This window comes from Lepus europaeus, chromosome 16 (assembly GCF_033115175.1).
Source record: "Lepus europaeus isolate LE1 chromosome 16, mLepTim1.pri, whole genome shotgun sequence".
NCBI classification, from domain to species: domain Eukaryota; kingdom Metazoa; phylum Chordata; class Mammalia; order Lagomorpha; family Leporidae; genus Lepus; species Lepus europaeus.
Window position 1 is genome coordinate 58,158,648 of NC_084842.1, and position 24,936 is coordinate 58,183,583.

The 24,936-nt window shown below is 39.7% G+C and overlaps 1 protein-coding gene across 9 annotated transcripts in view; it reads right to left on the reverse strand.

Annotated features, from left to right (window-relative positions):
* Window positions 1-24,936, reverse strand: part of N4BP2 (NEDD4 binding protein 2) — a 116,690-nt gene that overhangs the window by 27,769 nt on the left and 63,985 nt on the right. For 8 of the 9 annotated variants that reach the window (XM_062213804.1, XM_062213809.1, XM_062213802.1 and 5 more), the window contains 7 exons: window positions 21,782-21,937; window positions 15,174-17,539; window positions 14,119-14,204; window positions 12,871-12,916; window positions 11,010-11,206; window positions 5,643-5,761; window positions 3,771-3,900 (listed from right to left, as the gene is read on the reverse strand). In XM_062213804.1, coding sequence (XP_062069788.1) covers window positions 3,771-3,900; window positions 5,643-5,761; window positions 11,010-11,206; window positions 12,871-12,916; window positions 14,119-14,204; window positions 15,174-17,539; window positions 21,782-21,937 — 3,100 coding nt within the window. Of the gene's footprint in view, window positions 1-3,770; window positions 3,901-5,642; window positions 5,762-11,009; window positions 11,207-12,870; window positions 12,917-14,114; window positions 14,205-15,173; window positions 17,540-21,781; window positions 21,938-24,936 lie in introns of those variants that run through there. The other variant, XM_062213811.1, reaches the window with a different exon arrangement.

Sequence of the window (24,936 nt, forward strand, 5' to 3'; positions counted from 1 at the left end):
AGAAAGGTCTTCCTTCTGTTGGTTCACTCCCCAAATGGCTGCAACGGCTGGAGCTGCGCCGATCCAAAGCCAGGCACTTCCTCCTGGTGTCCCACATGGGTGCAGGGCCCCAAGCATCTGGGCCATTTTCCACCGCTTTCCTAGGCCATAGCAGAGAGCTAGACTGGAAAGTGGAGCAGCTGGGACTAGAACTGGCGCCATGTCGGATGCCAGCACAGCAGGCGGAGAATTAACCTACTGCACCACAGCACCAGCCACTGAACAATCTTCTCTTTAAAACAGTAGGGCATGAGGAGTGACATCTGGTCACCAGTAAAAATCTCAAGTATATTTATGGGGCAGTTTCAACCAGCTGACTGCCACTGGCTACTGTGGTCAAGTGCCGACCTGATAAAAATAAAAAATTTTCTATCTGTGAACAGAGTTCAGAAGCCAGGAAAGGTTGGAAAAAAATCAGTCAAATATATAATAGTAGCTGGTTATATGTAATTTCTTCATTCATTATATTTTGCTTACTTAGCCAATAAAAGGCTAGAGATTTGAGTTATAGAAAAGCAAAAGAAAATGAAGACATCACCACACCTCTTACTTATGCCCACAGCCTAACATCTGAAATCAGTCTATTCATTGTCCGACAAATACCTAGTTTGCTTTAGCAAAAAAATAAATAAATAAATAAAATAATTAATTTTTAAAAAGCCACAATAGAACACAAGGACATCTCTTAATCTAAGAAGAGTTAGGGGCGGGCATTTAGCCTAGCAGACAAGATGCGTGTTAAGATGCCAGGAGCCCACGTTGGTCTGCCTGACTTAGATACCAGGCTCTGGCTCCTGACTCCAGCTCCCTGATAATGCAGACCTTGGGAGGCAGTGATGAGGGCTCAAGTATAACTGGGTTCCTAGCACTCACATAAGAGACCTGGAATGAGCTCCTGGCTTCCAACTTTGGTCCTGATCCAGCCTTGGCCATTGAGAGCATTTTGGGGGGTGAACCAGCAGATGGGAGTTCTAATAATTTTTTTAAATATTCATATTACCTACCTTTTTATATCACTCTCACCAGTGCTTAAACACAAGCTTGTTTTTTATTAATGTTTAAATATTCCATAAGTACATGGCTTGTCTCTTTATAAAATAAAAAAGACTTACAACCACATATTGCCTAATACTATGACTATGATAAATATTTCAGAACATTAGGGTCTCTGCTGGTGTTCATAGTAAAAAACATAAATTAGGGGGTGGGCTTTTGGCACAGCCCCTTAATTCAATGCTGGGACACCTACATCCCATGTACTATGTACTAAGTGTCCCACTTCCAATCCAGCTCTCTGCCGTGGCCTGGGAAAGCAGTAGAAGAAAATTAAAAAAAAAAAAAATTATAGTCAGTGCTGTGGTGTAGTAGATTAAGCCTCTGCATGCAGTGCCAGCATCCAATATGGCCACTGGTTTGAGTCCCAGCTGCTCCACTTCCAATCCAGCTCCCTGCTGATGGCTTGGGAAAGCAGTGGAGGATGGCCTAAGGACTTGAGCCCCTGCACCCACATGGGAGAACTGGAAGAAGCTCCTGGCTCCTGGCTCCAGCTGTTGCAGCCATTTGGGGAATGAACCAGCAGATGGAAGACCTCTCTCTCCTTCTCTCTGTCTGTAATTCTGCCTCTCAATAAATAAATAAATCTTTAAAAAATATGCATATTATATATATATATAAAATGAAAGATGCTTTCTCAAACACATTTTTTTATTTTTTAAAGATTTATTTATTTATTTGAAAGGTAGAGTTACAGAGAGGCAGAGGCAGAGGCAGAGAGAGAGAGAGAGATCTCCCATCTGCTGTTTCACTCCCCAAGATGGCCAGGAGCCAGGAGCTTCTTCTGGGTCTCCCACATGGGTGCAGGGGCCCAAGGACTTGGGCCATCTTCTACTGCTTTCCCAGGCCACGGCAGAGCGCTGGATTGGAAGTGGAGCAGCTGGGACTTGAACCGGTGCCCATATGGGATGCTGGCACTGCAAGTGGCAGCTTTACCCAGTATACCACAGTGCCAGCCCCAAATGTTGGTTTCTTAAAAACAGACAAACCACAACGTTACTGGTACCATGATATCACTTTGGTAACTGTGTCCCCTCAGAGCTCTGGGATAACAAAGAAATATTATTCTGCTCACAAATCTTAAAAGATTTTTATCAATTTTATAATACTTGACTACATTTTGTGAGCAAGGCTAAGAATAATCTGCAGAATAACCTAAAACTTACATTTTGGTCAAGAATTACATAACTCACAAAAGCTCCTTTTATGATTGCCACATTTTCCAATCAGCTGCGCTGTGAACAAGCACACTTTCTGACTATCACCATAATGACCAGCACCGTGTCTTGCATATTCATATTATCAGGCATGAGAAGCAATCTTACTTCCCAAGCAGGCCTAGGAGGTCTCATCATCATCTTGTACATTCTCTGCATGTTATAATATATTGCCGGTTTCCATCCATCATACCAAGTTTTCTGGATGGACAGACGCACCACTCGGTTCCTGTTTCATGTACACCAACACAGATCACATGAGCACCAAAATTACCTAAGTCCTTTCTATCAACAAATTGATAGAGAAATATTCATAGAAAAGAAAAGGAGCATACAGTTTATTCCTAGGTGGAATTATCAATAAACAAGAATGGTAAGATGATAAAAGTTCTGTTAAAAATCCTAATGGGGACTGGCACTGTGGTGCAGAGGGTGAACACCCTGGCCTGAAGTGCCGGCATCCCATATGGGCACCAACGAGACCTGGCTGCTCCACTTCTGATCCAGCTCTCTGCTGTGGCCTGGGAAGCAGTAGAAGAAGGCCCAAGGACTTGGGCCCCTACACCCACGTGGGAGACCCGGAGGAAGCTCCTGGCTCCTGGCTTCGGATCGGCGCAGCTCCAGCCATTGTAGCCAATTGGGAAGTGAGCCAATGGATGGAAGACCTCTCTCTCTCTGCCTCTCCTCTCTCTGTGTAACTCTTTCAAATAAAAATAAATAAATCTTAAAAAAAAATCCTAATGCAGGGGCCGGCACTGTGGTGTAGTGGATAAAGCCACCACCTGCATTGCTGGCATCCCATATGGGCACTGGTTTTAGACCAAGCTGCTCCACTTCTGATCCAGCTCTCTGCTGTGGTCTGGGAAAGCACTTCAGAGTAGGAGATCCAGAACAAATTCCTGGCTCCTGGCTTCAGATCTACTCAGCTCTGGCTGTTGTGGCCATTTGGGGAGTGAATTAACAGATGGAAGGTTGATATCTCTCTCTGCCTCTCTGTGGCTCTGCCTTTCAAATAAATAAATAAGTCTTTAAAAAAAAAAAAAAAGCCTAATGCTGATACAAGATAAACATACAAAATCAACTGCATTTCTATAAATTTGTAATGAACAACCCAAAAACTCCTGTGTAAAATGATGAAACCACTTTGGGAAAAGATGGGTACTTTCTTAAAAGAATAAATATTTCTTTCCACATATTTACACTCTAAGATCCATCATGTTATACAAACCTACTGCTATTAAATTAAGCCTGATACTCTTATGAGTCTATGTAGAAAAAAAGATAAGCAGCTATAAATTCACTATTTTGAGTGTCTGGATATTCTACACCAAATTTATGAGTGGTTAAATTTCCAATCTAGTCAAAATGGTGAGACATAACCATTAAATTATAACTCTCAATAAATCAACCATATTCTGACATAATCATCTACCACGATAGTAAAAGTAAGGGACTTCATACCTTTTTCTCTTTACACTTCTGTGTAGTACTTTGTTCATTCTGGTGAACAAACTCCTGTGCTACAACTGTTTTCACAGGATCTCCTTCAAGAACACAGTTTAGGAATTGCACGGTATGTTCTAATGAATAGCTGTAGAAAATTTAAGAGTAAATATGTCAGTAAGTGAAAATAAAAATTATCTGGAGGTATTAACATAAATAATCTTCAAACATTTGAGAATACAGAAAACTGGCTTACTTTTAAATTTTCAACACTAAAATTAAATGCTCTGATCTTAAACTGACATTTTTTTAATTGAATTCTACCTTGACTTCTATGATGGGGTTCTAGTCAAAGAAATTCTGGGCAAGGAAGGATACAGAAAAAAAAAAAAGTGAACACTATCCTACCTCTCCTGTATTACTTTACTCAGGTAGGTTTCCATGGTGATACTGTATTACTACCGTTAGCGTGAAATTCTACAAATTGACAAACATCTAATACACTCATGTTCCAGTGTCTAAAGAAACTCTTTTCAATGAATATTTCAATGATTTTATACTGCTCATTGTTTTAGACTGTTCATCTCTCCACTGGCCTCATACTGTAATAACTGGCTATACAAAATAGCATGATATTTTGCTTTGCTTCAGTTTATTAAAGACAATCTTTGAAGGGGAGCCATTTGGGATTCCCAATTCCCCATCAGCCTTCTCATCTTGCATCCTCAGAGAAGGGTTCCTAGGGTCTGCACACTATCAGTAATTATCCACATCCTTGCTAGCCCTTCTGATCATCAGCCCTCCCACGGGGCTGGCAGTCAGTCTCCGCTACTGGTGCTGGGAGGGTTGCAGCCCTAGGTTACATTGTTAGTTATCAGAAAAACAAAAATAGAAATAATACTGAAATATCATTTTTCTTATCAGAATGAAAAATAATTTACTAATATTCAGGGAGGTTACATTATCAGTGCATACACAATTGATACAGTCTTAGTTAAATTTGGCATTATCTGTAAAAGTTTTAAATTTATACACTCTAAACCACCAGTTTCATTTTTCACCTACAACAGCATGTATGAATACACAAAATGCGTATTTAAGGATGTTCACTGGGACCAGTTCATTGAGGCTCTTCAGGTAAAGTCACCTGAAGTGCCGCCATCCCATATGGGCAGCGGTTCGAGCTCCGGCTGCTCCTCTTCCGATCTAGCTCCCTGATGACGTGCCTAGGAAAGCAGCAGAAGATAGCCCAAATACTTGGGCCTGTGCACCTACGTGGGAGACCTGGAATAAGCTCCTGGCTCCTGGCTTCAGATCAGCTCAGCTCTGGCCATTTGGAAAATGAACCAGAGGATAGAAGACCTCTCTACCTCTACCTCTCTGTCTCTCTCTCTGTCTCTCTCTCTCTCTAATTGCATTTCAAATAAAATAAATAAATCTTTTTTAAAAAGATATTCATTGTAACATGGTTTCCAATTTTTCTCAGAGTCAGTATCTTCACAAATATATATTTTAAAATAAATTATAGTGCTTTCCCAACTATGGAATACTCTGCAGATTTGAAAGAGAGCAAATTACTACATATGTGCAACAAAACTACAAAATACACACATATAACCTCTCTTTTTGGTGATGTCCACATGTATGTATGTATACAAAAGCACAGAGGCATACACGTATGCACACACATATTAGTAGATCCATAAGAAAAAGAAGTGGAGAGGAATATGAACACTTTCTACATTATATACATTGCATTTTGAGCTGTTTATAATTCATCTAAATTATTCTGTTATCAGAATAAAAAAAAAACATAAGGGATTACAATGTATGGCAAACACTTTCAAAAACAGCATAACAGAAACTACAGACAGTCCTCCCAGCACTCACTTGTGGTCCTTGAAAATGTCCACCAGAAAGTTTTGGTTAATGGCTGGAAATATCTTAAAGAGCTGCTTCTCCTTTAGCTTAGTGGCACAATCTTTCTCAAAGATAAATGTCTCCCTTTTCTGAAACAAAAACACAAAAATCATCCTTCAGATTGAATTTATAATATTAACAATGCTGACCAAAAGCATGTTATTTTGCTGCAAAAAGACAATTTAAAAATAATCAGATTTTCTTCACAGTTTTAAGGCTGAAATTAGTAATATAAGTATTCTTGCAGTAATTACTTTTATCCCATTTTTTCGAACTCCAAGTTGCTCATAAAATGTATGTTATACACACCTAGACAATCACATATATTCCAGTGTGTGCATGTGCATATAAATATATATCAGACACATATATGAGGGCTCTTCAAAAATTTCATGGAAAGCATGTATTATGAAAATATTCTGCATGGATTTCAACTTTTTTCACCAAAATAATCTTTTTTTTAAAGATTTTATTTATTTATTTGAGAAGTAGAGTTACAGACAGTGAGAGGGAGAAACAGAGGGAAAGGTCTTCCTTCCACTGGTTCACTCCCCACGTGGCCGCAATGGCTGGAGCTGTGCCAATCCGAAGCCAGGAGCCAGGTGCTTTCTCCCAGTCTCCCACATGGGTGTAGGGGTCCAAGCATTTGGGCCATCCTCTGCAGCTTTGCCAGGCCATAATATATAGCTGCATTGGAAAAGGAGCAGCCAGGTCTAGAACTGGCACCCCTATGGGATGCAGGCACCACAGGCAGAGGATTAACCTACTGTGCCATGGCACCCGCCCCCAAAATAATATTGTAACTCAATTTTCCAAGAACTTTCTGAAGTACCTTTATACACATGCAACACATTCTATCATACTATTTAAAAAAGATGAAGATATATACCTAAATAAACAGGATATAAATAAATGAAGAAGTCACAGCGTAGAGGAATAAAGGGAAGAATATGGGATAAAGCTAGCAAGTAAAATTAGAATATTAATGCATGCCACAAAATCCTACAGAGTTGCTAAATGTGGGCCACAAATTCGGCTCTGAGCCTCTTAGTGTCCAAAGCAAAGAGGGAAACAAAGATTCTCAGTGTCCATACAACAAAAACAAACCAATCACTCAAAAGAAGCACAACTTTTTCTGGTACTGAGACCTGAGAGAAACTTCCCCCATGAGTTCTCATAAAAGGGATACTGTATGATGCTGTGAACAACATCCTCAATAACGTTTTCTACAACGTAAAAGTAAGTGGAAAATGCAGGTTGACAGAAAATCCTAGAATCCAAAATTATTTTGTACTTTTTCACAGGCACATTTACTCAAAAATAACTGAATAAAAATTTTTATTGTTATTTTTTACCATTCATATCTTTCTGCTCAAACTGTCAGGCCAAAAAGCTTCCTGAAGTGTACCACTTTAATTCTAACCCAAGATTATGGTAAATATTCTTCAAGTGGCTCACAGTGACTTCTAACTCCATCAACCTCATGATGTGATTACATGATGTGCTTGCTGGGAGGACCCTAAAGCCTAAAAACAACCTCTAAGATGGGCATTTGGAACAGCAGTCGACACACCACTTGGCGCTTGGAACATCTGCATCTCTTCTCAGAGTGATGGGTCTGAGTCTGGTCTGCTCTCCATTCCAGCTGGGTACTGCGAAAGGCAGCAGCTGAGGGCTCAAGTATTTGGGTCCCTGCCACTCAAAGACTGAGTCCCAGGCTCCTGGCTTCAGCCTGGCCCAGTCCCAGAGGTTGTAGGTATTTGAGGAGCAAACCAGCAGAAGAACGTTCTCTCTCTATCTCTGCCTCTCTCTGTGTGTCTCTCTGTCACTCACAGAAATAAAATAAACAAGGAGGAGAAGGGTGAGGGAGAGGGAAAAGAATACCAACAATTTCCATTTCAAAGCAGGTGATGCTGAAAATTTTTAAGTTAAAAAATCACAACAGGCCAGGAAAATTCTACAATAGTTAGTTGTTTTGAAGTATAACCATATTTAAGCCATTTATAACAGCAAACAGTGATAAAATAGGAACTATGGGCCGGCACCGTGGCTTAACAGGCTAATCCTCTGCCTTGTGGCGCCGGCACACTGGGTTCTAGTCACGGTTGGGGCGCCGGATTCTGTCCCAATTGCCCCTCTTCCAGGCCAGCTCTCTGCTATGGCCCGGGAGTGCAGTGGAGGATGGCCCAGGTCCTTGGGCCCTGCACCTGCAAGGGAGACCAGGAGAAGTACCTGGCTCCTGGCTTCGGATCAAGCGCGATGCGCCGGCCGCAGCGGCCATTGGAGGGTGAACCAACGGCAAAAAGGAAGACCTTTCTCTCTGTCTGTCTCTCTCACTATCCACTCTGCCTGTCAAAAAAAAAAAAAATAGGAACTATGACAGGTAAAAATCTGACCAGTAAAATGGCTGATAAAGCTGAACTCATCACAATATGAAAATAAGCCATCTAAGAATGCAAACTATTTCACATTTCATTTAAGACACAAATTATAATCTGAACTTAATTAAAAAAAAACACTCAAAGATCAGATTTATTAGCAATCTACAGGGATAGAGTTCTAAACTATAAATCCTAAGGTCATGGGGCAAGTGCTGTGACGTAGCAGGTTAAAGCCCCGGCCTGCAGCACTAGCATCCCTTATGGGCACCAGTCTGAGTCCAGTTCGAGTCCTAACTGCTCCACTTCCAATCCAGCTCTCTGCTATGGCCTAGAAAAGCAGTGGAGAATGGCTGAAGAAGTCCTTGGGCCCCTGCACTCATGTAGGAGACCCAGAATAAACTCATGACTCCTGGCTTCAGATCAGCATAGCTCCAGTTACTGCGGCCATTTGGGGAGTGAAGACCTCTCTCTCTCTGTCTCTACCTCTCTCTGTAGCTCTTTCAATAAATAAAATAAATTTAAAAAAAAAAAATTCCAAGTTCTCATCAATGAATTGAAAATACATTACCTTGGTCATCTTGCAATTAATTATTCTATTGACTATTATGCATAAGTTCATTATATGGCCTTTGCTTTGAAAAATATACAAAGTATATTTCTCCTTTGAGAACAAAGAGTGAGGGAAAGCATCAAGAAATTCTCTTACTGAGGCTCTGGAGGACCAAAGTTGTCCTGCCTCTATTATCTAGACATAGAAAGGCAGCAAAACTCACTGACACAAAAAAAAGCATTAATGATGAACTCAAAGATGTTCATTTGTTCACTGTTAAACTAAGAGAGTAAAAAGGCAGGTTAGAACAATAAAGGTAAGTTTCAGTAATGGGAAATGACATTTTATTACTTTTTTTTAAGGTAGACTTACAAAGAGAGAGGAGAGACAGAGAGGAGAGACCCTCCATCTGCTGGTTTACTCCCCATATGGGCCAGGCAGGAGCAGGAGCTTCCTCTGGGTCTCCCATGTGGGTACTGGGACTCAAGGACTTGAGCCATCCTCCGCTGCTTTCCCAAGTGCATTAGCAGGGAGCTGGATCAGAACTGGTGCAGCCAGGAATGGAACCAGCACCCATGTAGGACGCCAGCACCGTACACTGCAGCTTAACCCAATGAGCCACAGCACCAACCTCAGAAAGTGGCATTTGATGGCCGGCGCTGTGGCTTAACAGGCTAATCCTCCGCCTTGTGGCGCCGGCACACCGGGTTCTAGTCCCGGTTGGGGCGCCGGATTCTGTCCTGGTTGCCCCTCTTCCAGGCCAGCTCTCTGCTATGGCCCGGGAAGGCAGTGGAGGATGGCCCAAGTCCTTGGGCCCTGCACCCGCATGGGAGACCAGGAGAAGCACCTGGCTCCTGGCTTTGGATCAGCGCGATGCGCCGGCTGCAGCAGCCATTGGAGGGTGAACCAACGGCAAAAAGGAAGACCTTTCTCTCTGTCTCTCTCTCTCTCACTATCCACTCTGCCTGTCCAAAAAAAAAAAAAAGTGGCATTTTAACAAAAAGTATTACATCATTGGGACTTAAGTATTAGGTTTTCTTTTTTCTTTCTTTTTTTAAAAGAAAATCCCATCCTCCAATTTATTACATGTATAAATTCAAGAGGATTTCTGAAAAAAAAAATAATAAGAGGATTTCAGAAACACTAAAATTATAAGGTCTCACTTAAGAGATTTTTCCTTGGATTATGTTAACAATGCAAAGACAGGAAAGCTTTCATGTTTCCAATTTAAATAAGAAGTTAACTAGGAAAACAAAACAGCAAAGCAGAGGAATGCACCATTCTTCCTATGCCCCAATTCTACATATTACAGACAAATATGAAGGTGCTCCTTGAGCAGTCAAATACGAAGGGAGCAAAAATGTCTCAAGATCACCAGCTAAGAATTTTTTCCCTTGAGAACTGGACTAAACTAAATCCAATGTCTTTCTCCTTTGATTTTTAATTTTCAAAATTCCAAAATGGTTTAGAAGAAGAAATGCAAAAGAAATCAAATTTATCTATGGCTTTACATAATTATATACGTTGAAGTAAGCAACAAAAAATAAAGTTCAGGGGCCAATGTTGTGGTGTAGCCGGTAAAGCCACTGCCTGCAATGCAGGCATTCCACTTTGGATCCATCTCCCGTCTAATGGCCTAGGAAAATCAGCAAAGATGGCTCAAGTGTTTCAGCCCCTGCCATCCTCGTGGGAGACCCAGATGACGCTCCTGGCTCCTGGTTTTGGCCTGGCCAACCCCTAGCACTGGCCCTTGCTGCCATCTGGGGAATGAACCAGTAGATGGACAATCTCTCAATCTCTCGATCTCTCGCTCTCTCTCTTTCCCCTTCTCTCTCTGTAACTCTGACTTTAAAACTAAATAAATAAATCCTTAAAAAAAAGTTCAAAGTAAAGTGAAGTTTTTATTTAAACTTGTTTAATTAAAATGTTCAATTAAAAAGGAAAAGTATTTGTTTTTTAATTCAAATGCATAAGTTTCTAAAAGTTTTCCCTAAAAAATTTTGCTACAAGGATGGATATTTTTAACAGCAAGACAGACATTTCTTAGTACTAATTTATATAAGAAAAAAGAAATTACATATAAATGAAATTTTTCTTCATGTTTCTCCAGAAAAAAAAATCAGAGGTAAATGTTAAAAGCTAAAAATGATCTAGGCCCATCACCTGCAAAATTAAATCCAAAGCAACACAAATTTAATACAGATGGCATATTGGTAGACAATATCAACTAATTTCCCAGAAGCAAAAATCTCCAGTTTCAAATTATTTCAGCTTTAATGCTAGCTTCAATCAGGTTAAGTACGGATTCCAGACTAGAAAATACAGAACCAAATGACAATTACAGAGTAAACACACAGGGCCTACTGGAGTCAGAGACAAAGGCTTAATGTTTATACTAACACATACCAAGTCGTGTTTTTCCTGTAAGGCAATCTCTTCTGACATTATTTCTCTAAGTGACACTTTTTTGGTTTGAGTATTCCAATGATCCAGTAAGGGTAACATTTCAGGAGCCGCTAAAGTCTTCAGCAATTTTTTGCCTGTTCTCTGAGATGATTTTTGCTCAGGATTATCAAGACCAATTTGTCCAACCAGGGAAGGATCTATAAAAGCAGTATAAACAGTGTCATACCCTCAACAATTAAGGTACAAATTAAACATCATTCATTCAATTTCCTCTTCCTCAGAGAGACCAAAGAACAATGTTTTTCTGCTTTTCAGTTTGTAAATATAATGCAACTCTGAAATTTCAAAATGCACCTTTCTAAAATTGCCAGAAAGAAATGACACACGTTAAGTGCAGGACTCTTTCAAGGATCTGGATATTACAATTATCTGACTCAGTGCTTCTCACTGTTTCATATCACATCAACACAAAAATCGCTACTTGTATTCAGCACCCTGGTAAACAGAGGAAGTTATAGTCAGCTGGAAATAATGAGAACAGCACTGGTCAGCTCTGCCCAGCCACTCTAAGGACTGAGAGGAGCAACTCCTGAAGCACACAACAAATGTTGAATAAATGATATTCAAAATATGAAACTAAACATTCCAGGAGGTTTACAACAGAGAATTTAATGTGCCACATTTCTGCTAAGAGACATCAACACATCTGACGCATTTCTGTGCTTCCCTGGGGGATGAAGAGAAAAAAAGACACCAGAATTCACACAACCATGATACCCCTTCAGCAACTCTACCCTCAAACAGCTTCAGGTATTGAAGTTACAACATTAGCTCAAGTCTGAAGTAAAGCATATCCTAAAAATGTTCAAGCTGGAGCTTCCTGCCTTGGTCCCAGTGTGGAGAAGATAAAAGAGGCATCTGGAGAAACTTATGCACAAAAGGAAGACCCTAGGGGGTTGGTATTGTGGAACAGAGGATTAAGCCACCAGCTGGGATGCCAGCATCATATACTGGAGCAACAGTTCAAGTCTTGGCTCTTCCACTTCCAACCCAGCTCCCGCCTAAAGTGCTTGGGAAAGCAGCAATGGATGGTCCAATCACTTGGGCTCCTACCACCCATGTAGGAGACCCAGATGGCGTTCCAAACACGTGACTTTGGCTTGGACCTGTCCCAGCTATTGTGGCCATTTGGGAAGTGAACTAGCAAATAGATGACCTCATATTCATTCATATTCTCTCTCTCTCTCTCTCTTTCTCCCTCCCTCCCTCCCTCTCCTTCCCCTCTCTCTCCATAACTCTGCCTTTCAAAATAAACAAAATTGTTTTTTTAAAAAAAGGAAGACCTTCATTAAAAGGTCTGCCATCCACCCTGTAGTAATCAGAACACTACATAAGAGAAGTCAACTGGGACCAAATATTCTCAAATTGCTAGAATGTACAAAAAAAGCAGATTATTTCTGTCCTCTAATATTGACATCCATAAAATTTCATAAAATTTTAATGATGCTCTTGATCAAACATATGAACAATTCATTGCCCTCAAAATAAAACATTTTCTTTCACATAGTACAAAGCCTTAACACTCTTGTGACTATATGTACTAGAGTACACCTTAAGTGTTCCAAGGCACTCGCAGAAGCTAACTACATATTATAAAGGCCTTTTCTTCTCATTTAAGTTTAACTTTTCATTAATAATCAACATTAAACATTTTTGAAGAACTTCTATTTGCAAATCAAAATCCATGGGTAACTTATTTTGTGGAAGTATTTTTGGAAAGGAGTTGAAATTACACACACACACACACACCAAGTCTCAACATCAAGGCAAGAATATCAGAAGTAAACATAACGTGCTTTACCTCGCATTAACCTGCCAGAGGATACCTCTTCTTGTCTTTGTCGCTCCTAAACACAAATGCAGAGCAGGGGATTGGCATAGGAAGGCTACTTAGTAAACAAGACTACAAAATCATCCTAATTTTCTCCAGAAGTTATATATTGCTGCTTGTATAACTATAAATAATTCCTACTAAAACCTAAGTTAAACAAAATAAGATAAATTGTAAAGTATGGGGTCCAGAGCTGTGGCACAGCGGGTTAACGCCCTGGCCTGAAGCGCCGGCATCCCATATGGCCGCCAGTTCGAGATCTGGCTGCTTGACTTCCGATCCAGCTTTCTGCTATGGCCTGGGAGAGCAGTGAAAGATGGCCCAAGTCCTTGGTCCCCTGCACCCACGTTGGAAACCCAGAGGAAGCTCCTGGCTCCTGGCTTCAGATTGGCTCAGCTCTAGCCATTGTGGCCATTTGGGGAGTGAACCAGCAGATGGAAGACCTCTCTCTCTCTCTCTCTGCCTCTCCTCTCTCTGTGTAACTCTGGACTTTTAAATAAATAAATAACTCTTTTTAAAAAATTATAAAGTATGGCTACATCTGTATAGCTTTGTCTAACATTAGAGCTCTTTGGTGCTTTTTTTATAAACTGTTTTGAAAGTTAATCAATCACCTTTACAGTCTGGGGGGAGTTACTATCATTTGTCAACAATCACATTGAGTTCCATGGCTAACTATATAATTTGGCCAGACTAGAAATATCTAAAATATTAAAAGAGAAAATAAATCAGTAATCTGTTAACTGTTAAAAATTAATCCTCTCTCAAAGGCAAAATACAGTAGAACTCTTTCATATAACATGACAGATTTTATTGAAAAGCAAAGATGATAGGGGCTGACGCTGGAGTACAGAAGGTTAAGCTGCCATCTGCAACACCGGCATCCCATTTGGGTGCTGGTTCAAGACCCAGTTGCTCCACTTCTAATCCAGCTCCCTGCTAATGTGCCTATGGAAGTGACAGAGGATGGCCCAAGTCTTTGGGTCCCTGAACCCATGTGAGAGACCTGGATGAAGCTCCTGGCTCTCGGCTTTGGCCTGGCCCAGCCCTGGCCATTACAGCCATTTGGGGAGTGAACCAGCAGAAAAAAGATCTCTCTTTCTCTGTCAATTCCTTTCTCTATGTGTAACTCTTTCAAATAAATAAAATAAATATTAAAAAAAAAAAAAGTGTGATGAAATGGAAACAAAAGTTCCTTATGAAAAGAAGCCTACCAACCATGACAGATTCTTTCCATTTCTCGTGAATCACTTTAGCCAGATTCAGATCTATGTGAACCACACAATCCTCAACTGTTAGAGATCCTAGTGAAAGGGAGAGAAAGAAAAGAAAATGCAATCATTACTCATTACACATTTACAAGAAATATACTCAACCACCATGTACATCATAAAACTAATTTGTAGTCTTAATTTCTAACTTATGTTTCTATTTATTAAATCTCTTGGAGTATTTTTCTTTACATTATATTGCATTGTCTTCACGTTTTTTGACTGGTGCAATTATACAAAGCTTCACAATAAATCTATTTAAGTTATTCATTTCTATTAGTTTAAATATATTTAATTAATTCATGTCTGTCCATTAGTTGAGACTTTGCAATAAGTGTATTTTAAGAAATTAATTCTTGGCCGGCGCCGCGGCTCACTAGGCTAATCCTCCGCCTTGCGGCGCCGGCACATCGGGTTCTAGTCCCGGTCGGGGCACCGATCCTGTCCCGGTTGCCCCTCTTCCAGGCCAGCTCTCTGCTGTGGCCAGGGAGTGCAGTGGAGGATGGCCCAAGTGCTTGGGCCCTGCACCCCATGGGAGACCAGGAGAAGCACCTGGCTCCTGCCTTGGGATCAGCGCAGTGCGCCGGACGCAGCGCGCTACCGCGGCGGCCATTGGAGGGTGAACCAACGGCAAAAGGAAGACCTTTCTCTGTCTCTCTCTCACTGTCCACTCTGCCTGTCAAAAATTAAAAAAAAAAAAAATTAATTCTTGCCTCAAATGTATCTGGAATAGCACCAGAAAGGATTCAAAAAGGTTTATGGTACAAATAAGCGAGAAGTAAACACCAGAGAAAACTCTCTCCCTCTCTTCCTCTCTCTCTCTCTATATTACATCTTTTAAAATCCTCTAGAAACATATATCAAAATTAAGCAATATGCTCAGGCAATGCTAATTACTTTTACATTTCAGTTAATTCATGGGATAATTTTGTAATCGAAACAGAACCCTCTATATTCTATTCACTCAAAGACACACATCTATGTAAGCTACTTTTTCCTTACCTGAATCAATACCAACAGGACCAAATAATTCATTGAGTTGAAAAGCCAGTTCAGGGGGTAATGCAAGTTCTAGGCAGTCTATGGTCAGAGATTTGGCCATCACTGGGGTTGGATTCAACATCTCAGTTTTATCTTCCTCACTAAGGCCAGTTGACAAACTACTCCCTGCCATCAGAATTTTCTCCATTTCCTGTTCTTCTTCAGTTGTAAATTCTTCTGTGTTTGCAAATTTTACATATTCCTTCGGAAGATTTTCCATTCTCTTCATTTCAAAAGAGTCCGTAAAGTCCATTTCTTCATTTAATTCAAGATTTGAAGTGTTCGATATAGAGTTTAAAATGTCAGACAAATTTAAAGAAGAATGAACATTTTCTCCAGTCTCTGTGGCTACTAGACTATTGTCTGTTTCACTCACATCTTCAGAGGAAGCGGCTTTTAGGACAGCTGGTAAAGACGGCTTAAAGCTGTATAAACTTGGAAGTTCTACCTGACTATTTGGAAGTATTTCCTCACTCCTCTTTGCATCGACAGCAGCACTAGGGAACATACCCATCGCTAATCCAGGTTTTTCAGGAGTTGCAGCGCTTATTTCTGCCTGCTCTGAGTTTTCTCTTTCTGCATCACGGGGAGATTGTGCATCAGTGTTACTGACACCAACACCATGGCTAAATTCTGGTGCAGAAGAACTGGAATCGTCTTCAGTCCCTCTTTGGCTGATAATCTCCTTCAAATTCAGTCCCAGGGAAAAAGGCCCAATTTGTGATTCATCACATGATTTTTGAAAATTCTCAAATTCAGTATCCTCACATAATTTAGTTTCAGAATCCAATAAAAGGCTTGTGGCCCAAATAATATCTTTATTACACCTCTCATATAAGTCTTTTAAGGCTTCTAATGAAAAGGACCCAAACAGTTTACAAAGAATGTTAAGATTTTCAGATTCATCAGCACTGGTGAGCTCACTTTCTTCAACATACGTGCTTTTATCATACATTACCCTATATGGAATTGTTTCCTGAACATCTGCTTTTGTGTTAATATTGAAAGGTTTTGGTTTGAATCCATCTAATCTTCCTGTTAATACTTTGATAGAATCTGAAACACCAATTTTATTCTTTTCTATTTTCCATAACAGAGCAAAATCCTGTGGCTCAGTCTGGGTACATATGCCAACTTCTATTCCACGGACTCCTTTAGGAATCCTCTCAGAAAATTCTGCTACAGTCTGTGGTCCTACTACTGCAGGAAGAGTTGATGCGCTACTGGTAAAAGTAAAAGGCAGTGAGTGTTCCCCACAAGTCTGAGTTTCACAGCTCACCTCACTGGGTAACATTTCCGAACTTCCTAGAGTGCAGCTACTGAATGTTTTTAATTCAGGGCTTGTTCCCCAGCAGGCCTCCCGTGCTGTGTATAAAGATATTTCATTCACATCGTCATTAGTTCCAAAGTCTGGGTTGAGTTCATTTAAACCAGACTTTGGCATTCTTGATCTATGCTCTCTCTGAGCTAAAGACTCAGGCGAAGGCCAGTCACCCACAATGTTGAATGAGCTGTTTTCAGTATTTTTGTAAGTTTCATATTTACAGCTGTGGAAGGATTCTGAAGCATCAGCACACTGTGACTTCCTGCCATCCCCTGTGCATTCATGTGAAGAGCCTCCTTGCTGGGTAGGATCTGTATTCACAGATACACTATTATCTGACACTTTGCGTGACTGAGGGCGATTGAACTTTCTGTCACTTTGTACATACGAAGCTTTTTCAGTTTTTCGGTTCCTTTTTGTTCTCTGACCCATGGTCTTGTCAACTGGCCAGTCACCAACAAAATTTGGAAGCTCCTGTCTTGGGAACTTTTCCAAAGTGGATTTGCTTTTTTGTTTACCAAATGCTTTTTTCTTTACTGTTGCTCTTTCTTCCAATATTTCATCTGGTGAAGATTTCTCATTTTGAAGTGGTACAGTATTTGCAGGATCACAGTCTTCTTGATTACTTTCATCATAGCAACTATTTGGTGACACTCTCTCTACAGAACTGTCTACATCAGTTGTGCCGCATTCTTTTTCAGACTTCATTTCTACTTGCTCTTTGTTTTCACTTTTGTCTTTTGTTCCAAGCTTGCTTTCAGAGGCAGAGCAATGCACATGTGAAGCTTCCGGAATGAAAGCACCCTGAGTGTTACGATTCACCGCACTTATTTCTTTTCCTTCTCTGTTTAAATCTGCACTTAGGAGATACGGAACATCCTCAGGTAGCGTAGTTCCTTTGGTCACTTCAAGAGTCTTATGTTCAATTAACTCCAGGTGCTGCAAAGGTGAGGATAAAACATTTTCTTCTTTGTCAGAGGTAGTATCGTCACTGATTCTTGAGCTGTAAGATTTTTTTTAAAGTATCATAAAAAATTCTCTTAATGTCATCATAAGTACTACAATTTAGAGAAGCATTCAACTTAAGGCATTTAACATTTACTATTCTAGAAATAAGCTGCATTAAAATTATAATAGTTAATATTGATCTTTCCCTAATACACTATGAATATAATCTTTCATTGTAATCCCAATAGTTGACACAATGCTTGGCAATATGAAGCACTTAAATCTTAATGACAAATGTTTAGTATTTATTATGCATTAAATATTAAAGCTGAAGATAGAAATTTGTTCTTAGGAGAGGACATCACCTGTCTAGCTTCTTTTTTAACTATTTAAATACACTACTTGTAAAACTAGTAGGTCTTGGGCCAGCACTGTGGCACAGCAGGTTAAGCTGCCACCTGCAATACAAGCATCCCATATGGGTGCCAATTCGGGTCCTGGCTGCTTCACTTCCAATCCAGCTCCCTGTTAATGTACCTGGGAAAGCAGTGGAAGATGGCCCAAGTCCTAGGGCCCTTTCCCCCTATATGGGAGACCCAGATGAAGCTCTTGGCTCCTGGTTTCAGCCTGGCCTAGCCCAAGCCATTGGAACCATTTGGGGAGTGAACCAGCAGATGGAAGATCTCTTTCTTTCTCTCTCTCTCTGTACTCTGCTTTTCAAATAAAAAAATAAATCTTTAAAAAACAAAAACAGGGCCGGCGCCGCGGCTCAATAGGCTAATCCTCCGCTTGCGGTGCGGGCACACTGGGTTCTAGTCCCGGTCGGGGCGCCGGATTCTGTCCCGGTTGCCCCTCTTCCAGGCCAGCTCTCTGCTGTGGCCCAGGAGTACAGAAGAGGATGGCCCAAGTGCTTGGGCCCTGCATCCGCATGGGAGACCAGGAAAAGCACCTGGCTCCTGGCTTCGGATCAGCACGGTATGCCGGCCGCAGCACACCGGCTGCAGCGGCCATTGGAGGGTGAACCAACGGCAAAAGGAAGACCTTTCTCTCTGTCTCTCTCTCTCTCACTATCCACTCTGCCTGTCAAAAAAAAAACAAAACAAACAAAAAACAAAACAAACAATCAAAAAAACAGGAGCCAGAGCTGTAGTGTAGCAGTAAAGCTGCCGCCTGCAGTGCGGCGCACCAGTTCAAGTCCCAGTTGCTCTACTTCCGATCCAGCTCTCTGCTATGGCCTGCCTCTCCTTCTCTGTGTAACTCTGACTTCCAAATAAATAAATAAATCTTAAAAAAAAAAAAAAAAAAAAAAACTAGATCTGCCTCTATATCTATCTTTTGTTACAAAGGACCCTTAATTTATAAAGCCGCAAAGAGCCAACCACTATGTTACATGATTAAGAGAAATCAAAGCAAGAGAATTCTTATTTGAGATACCAGTTGTTAAGAAATTTTTTTTTTTCAGATTTATTTTTTTATTTGAAAGGCAGAATTACAGAGAGCCAGAGGCAGAGAGAAGTCTTCTGTCCTCTGGTTCACTCCCTAAATGGCCACAAAGGCCAGAGCTGGGCCAATCCGAAGCCAGGAGCCAGGAGCTTCTCCCACATGGGTGCAGGGGTCCAAGGACTTGGGCCATCTTCTACTGCTTACCCAGGCCCTAGAAGAGAGCTGGATCAGAAGTGGAGCAGCCAGAACTCAAACCAGCACCCATATGGGATGGCGGTGCTGCAGGTGGTGGCTTTTACCCACTACGCCACAGTGCCGGCCCCTATACAGGATGCTGGCACCGCAGGTGCTGGCTGTTAAAATTTTTAAAACCATCCCCAGATGTTAATTTCAAACTCAAGCACTTCTATCTACATAACACTTTCACTTCAGTGATATTTTCCTATTCAATTTGTCAACTCATTTTTCTTTCTTTCTTTATTCCAGGAGCTCTCCAAGGCCCAAATTTCCCATGAAGCTTTCCTACATGAAATCATGCCTAACATTAATTGAAGTTTTCTAGATGTCAGATGCTATCTACGTCCTTTGCATATACGAATTCATGCCCTTGAGAGCCTAGTGAACACAGTGTTATTATTGCCTTCTGGCAATGAGGAGCTGAAGCATACAGAGACTTGGTAACTTGTCAATGATCACAAAGCTTTGGGACTTGTACCCAGGAAATCTCTGCAACACTGCTTCTCAACAAAAAAGCATTCATGAATTTTGTCTTTTCCACTCTGAATTCCTTTTAAACAAAGACTCTCCTTTCCTCCATCATAAAATTTGGGCAAGTTAGACCTATACATATATTTAGACTCTTTTTATTTTATTTTCTAAAGAGCTTGTATTTTCTTTTTTAAAATATTTATATTTTTATTTACTTGAAAGGCAGAGAGACAGAGACAAAGATCATTCATCTACCTTTTCACTCCCCAAATGCCCACAACAGCCAAGGAATCCAAAAGTGTCTCCCACACAGGTAGCAGGGACCCAAGCCATCACCTGGTGCCTTCCAGAATTCACATCAACTGGAAGCAAAGCTCGGACTTGAAACCAGGCACTCTGACATTGGATGTGGGCATCCCAACCAGCGTCTGAAACACTGCACCAAAGGTCCACCCCTTACATTCTTCTTTACTCATGTATTCAATTATTTATATGTTTTAAATGCTCAGTACTATCCCATATCTGAAAGGCTATAACTTGTATTACTTAGTAGAAGCATACCATCTACAATAATTGTTATGGTACTAGTTGGAAAGAGTATTTTTTCTCTAAAAACTAAGACGATTGAGAAGCGATATGAGTCCATGCAAAATCACCACAGTGAGGGAGATACTGGAATAACAGGAAACTACATAAGGAAGATAGGTGTTTTCACAGAATGGTCATAAATTCTCAAAACCCTGAGGACAAAAAAAAAAACTCGTGTCACCTCTCATACACACTGACTTCTTTTGCTTACTATATCTACATGCATATCCTACTCCAGGTGAGACTACACCAAAAACCACTGTGGGCTAAGCAGGGAATCAGTCAGGGACGAAGAGCTAAGAACTGCCAACTCCTATGCCGTGTGCACTGCCCAAATCCCATCAGCTTCCGTGCCAATTCAACATGGCTGAAGACTCAACACACCTACTCCTAACCATGCAGCTAAGCCTTACCAGACGCCATGACTCTTCCCTGGAGATCAATCATCATGTAAGCTGCAGTCTCACCCCAAACCCTGCCTCCTTTGAATCTTCAATCAGGCCTTGTCCTGAGCACTGCCCCTGCACCATAAAAAGGACCACCCCAGGCTGAAGGGGGGCAGTGGCCCACATTCATGTCTGAGTGTGTACTATCCCTTTGCCTTTCAACTCCTGTTTTTCTTCTTACCTCTATCTATGTCTCCCATTGTAATCTTGCACACAGGAAGACAACAATCTGGACTAAGCTTAGCTGGGAGTCTTTCTGAGCCCAGCTGGGGCTCTCAATTCCCATAACATAATTCAGGGGACCTATTCCCCACAACAAATCCTTACAAATAACAAAAATATGCCTTACTTTTAAAGTTAAATAGCAATGATTTTCCAACCTCCAAAGTTACCATATTTAAAAAAAAAAAAAATTGACACAGCAGTTAAGACCCTGGCATGCATTTCAGTGTGCCAGGGCTCAATTCTATCTCCACTTCCAATTCAGGTTCCTGCTAATGTGCATCCTGGAAGGCAACCTAGAAGGTGATAGTTCAAGACCATGGGTCCCTGCTACCCACCTGAAAGACCCAGACTGAGTTATGGGCATCTGGCTTTGGACTGCCCCAACCAAGGCTGTTGCCAGCATTTGAGGAATGAACCAACAGATGGGAGATATCTCTTCATCTGTCTGTCTCTCTGCCTTTCAAAAAAAAAAAAAAAATGAAAATAAAGGTCCGGTGCTGTGATGTAGTAAGTAGGCTCTGCCTCTTCCTGCAGCACCAACATCCCATATGGGTGCCAGTTCGTGTCCCGGCTGCTCTTCTTCCAATCCAGCTTTCTGCTTATGGCCTGGGAAAGCAGAGGAAGATGATCCAAGTGCTTGGGCCTCCTCACCGCATGGGAGACCCAGAAGACTCTCCTGGCTCCTGCCTTCAGATCAGCTCAGCTCAGGTAGTTACGGCCATATGGGGAGTGAACCAGTAGACAGAAGACTTTTCTGTCTCTCCTACTCTCTGTAACTCTACCTCTCAAGTAAATAAATAAACTATTTTTTAAAAAATGAAAATAAATAATTTTTGAAAAGATATTACTTCAAATTGAATTTCTATACACAAGGCAGTTTAAGTTACCTAGGACTTCCATCCTCACAAGAATATGCACACAACTCAACACGTTCAATTTTCTCTGGAACCAAAGAACTCATGATTATTGGCACAGAAACAAAACGCTGATAATGTTCCAACATTCTGGTTATTTTTTCTTTGCTTACACCATGAATATTACGCCTGAAAATTTCAGAGAAGAAAAAGGTAGAAAGAATATTGGTAATTAAGTTTTTAAAAAATCAAAACACACAACATCCAGAACAATGATATATAAGAATACCAAAGCTAGTTCAGTATGACACAAAATATACTATTGATTCTAACTTTCATTTTAGCCAAGATTTTTTAGACTGTCACTTTTTTCATCATTCTACACAATCTTTTCCAAACACTCTTTATCAACTCAAAAACAACTACCAGGACTGAGTAACTTTAAAAAAGCTATTCTCAAGCTTTCAAAAAAAAAATCTAAGAACATGACAATCATTTCAAAGCTTTAATTAACTGTTAAGTAGTAAAACAAAACAAACAAAAAAAATACCAATGTATAGGCTTCCACTTATACCAGTATGGCAGACTAGATGTCGCAAAGGGCCCTCTTATTACAATAAAACTAGGTCCCAAGTGAATTAAACTAAACATAAGTTTTACTACATTTCAAGTTCAAACAAAGAAAAAACTTCCTAGTATTTGAAGTCTCTACATGTCCAATTATGAAGTCTGTTATTTGTGTTTTTGCTCATGGTGCTAAATTCTTTGTAAGTTTTTATTTATGAAGTCATATTTGGTTAAACTTAAATAAATGGGTATCTGGAGGCCTTAAACAGAGGAGCTTTTATTTATACAGCTATGGGATTTGTTTCTGCCAGGAGGCCAGATGATATGCTTTAGTCCTCCAGTGCCCTGTCTTAATGAAAATATCTCATTTGCAACTTGTCTTAAAGAATATATCTCATTTGCAACTCTCGTATCTTGGGTTGGATTCAAGGTTTCATGTCTAGATCTCACAGCTAATATTTGTGTTTGCCATTTAGACAAATCTGGCTTTCATATTTACCTACCTCAATCTTGCCTGGTTTCAGATCACAGAGAAGCAAAGAGATAGAAAATATGAAAGAGAGGTTAAGAGACATAGACACAGAGGACAGAGCAAAAAAGTTCCAATATGCATCAAATCCAAGTCCCAGAAAGAGAAGAGAGTTCATGGGACAGAAGCAATTTAAAGAAAAATGCCAAGAATTTTCTAGAGCTGATGAAAGATTAATCCTCTCATTTCAGAAGCCCAACAAATCCAAACAAGATTAAAAAAAAAAAAATAAGAAGAAATTCACAACTGGAAACACAGTACTGAAACTGTCATTCACCAAAGACAAAGAGATGATATTAAAAGCAACTAGAAATAAAAAAAAAAAAAAAAAAAATTAACTAGTCATCTAGAAAGGAAGCAACAATTAGAATGACAGCTGACTTCACAACAATAGAAGTCAGAAGAGAGTTAAAAGTTATTTTCAATAAAAGAAAATAACTGTCAACCAAGAATATATAAATACAGCAAAATATCTTAAAAGAATAAAGGCAATACAAGGATTTTAAGGTTAAAAAAGAGAGTGTGACCCCCCCACCCCCAAGCAGGCCTTCATTATAAAGAAAATTTTAAAAGATAACTATTAGGTAGAAGGAAGTTTCCAGATGAAAGGCCTAGATGAAGGCGAAAATGAAGCACAAAGCAGTAACTACATGAGGAAGGAAAAGCAAACACCGTCTTCACATTCTGGACAATGAAGCACAGAGTCAGACAGCAAGGAACAAGGTCAATTATATGAATAACCAAAATATCAAAAAGAAGTAACTTTACCTATTAAAAACCAAGATGGGTAGAGGATTTTGTTTTTAAACCCCAGCCATAGTGGTTACAAGAGAGACAACTAAACATAAGGATATTCAAAGGTTGAAAGTAAAAGTAAGAAAACAAAATAACACTCAAATACTAACTACAAGAAAGCTGGTATAGTTCTACTATTAGACAAATTAGACTGTAAAACAAAATTTACCCTTAAAGATAAAAGAAAATCACTGGAAAATCATCAAATAAAAGGTTCAATTAGAGTGATATAAAATCTTAAGCTTGCATGTAGTTCAACAAATACACTCAGAATATATAAAGCAAACACGGACAGAACCATGAAGAGAAACTGACATGGTCAACATAATACAGGTTCCCGTTCTCTCACAGTGGGAGAGTTCACCATTTCTCTCTCAAATAGTAATACATCAGGCAGAATAAAAAAATAGGAAGGCAGATGTGAAAGGAGAAGTGAGCGACAGAACTAAAGGTTTGATGTAATGGATACAGTCATATGCTATAATCAGTATACACATCTACACAGCAAACATGGAACGTTTATAAAAAGTTGACAATAAACCAAGGCATAAAATCTTTAAAAATATTAAGAATTTAGTGGCACACAAATCACACAATCTGACCTGTTGCAGTTAATCTGAATATCAACTTGTGAAAAAGATAAACACTCATCTGTTCAAGAAATTTAAAAGCAGTTATAAATAACCACCCAAGAGTTAAAGAATAAAACTAACCAAATATAAACTAGAGAATAACTAATAATAAAACAAACATCATATATATAACATTGTGAGAGCAGCTAAAGTAGTAACAGGGAAATTTATGCCATCAAATTCTCATTGTAGAAAATGTTCTAAACTCTCATGTAAAAAAGTATAAAAAAAAAAAGAATAAAAAAAGCAGATTTTTTAAAAAGTAAAGAAGATAGAACAAAGAGAAGCAGAAGAGAATTAAACATAAAACAAACTTACAATAAAGAAGATCAACTAAGCCAAGAGTTATTTGAAAAGGTTAATTTTTAAAACTGATTGCTGGTGATAATTTTAAAAATTTCTTAAAAAGGAAGATTATGTGAACAGATTAGGATTGAAAATAGGAACTTTTAACTCATCAGGGATGTAAAAATAGAAAACTATAATTGTTTAATAAAGTCTTTAAAAAAATTGAGAACTACAGTATGATGAGGAAATTCCAACTGAATCTTCTTATAAAACCACATCAACTCCAGACAGCTTTATAAGTAAATTTTATCAAACATTCAAACTTAGATAAATTCATGTGAAATTAAGATAGGATGGGGTTAAATTGGAATGTGAAA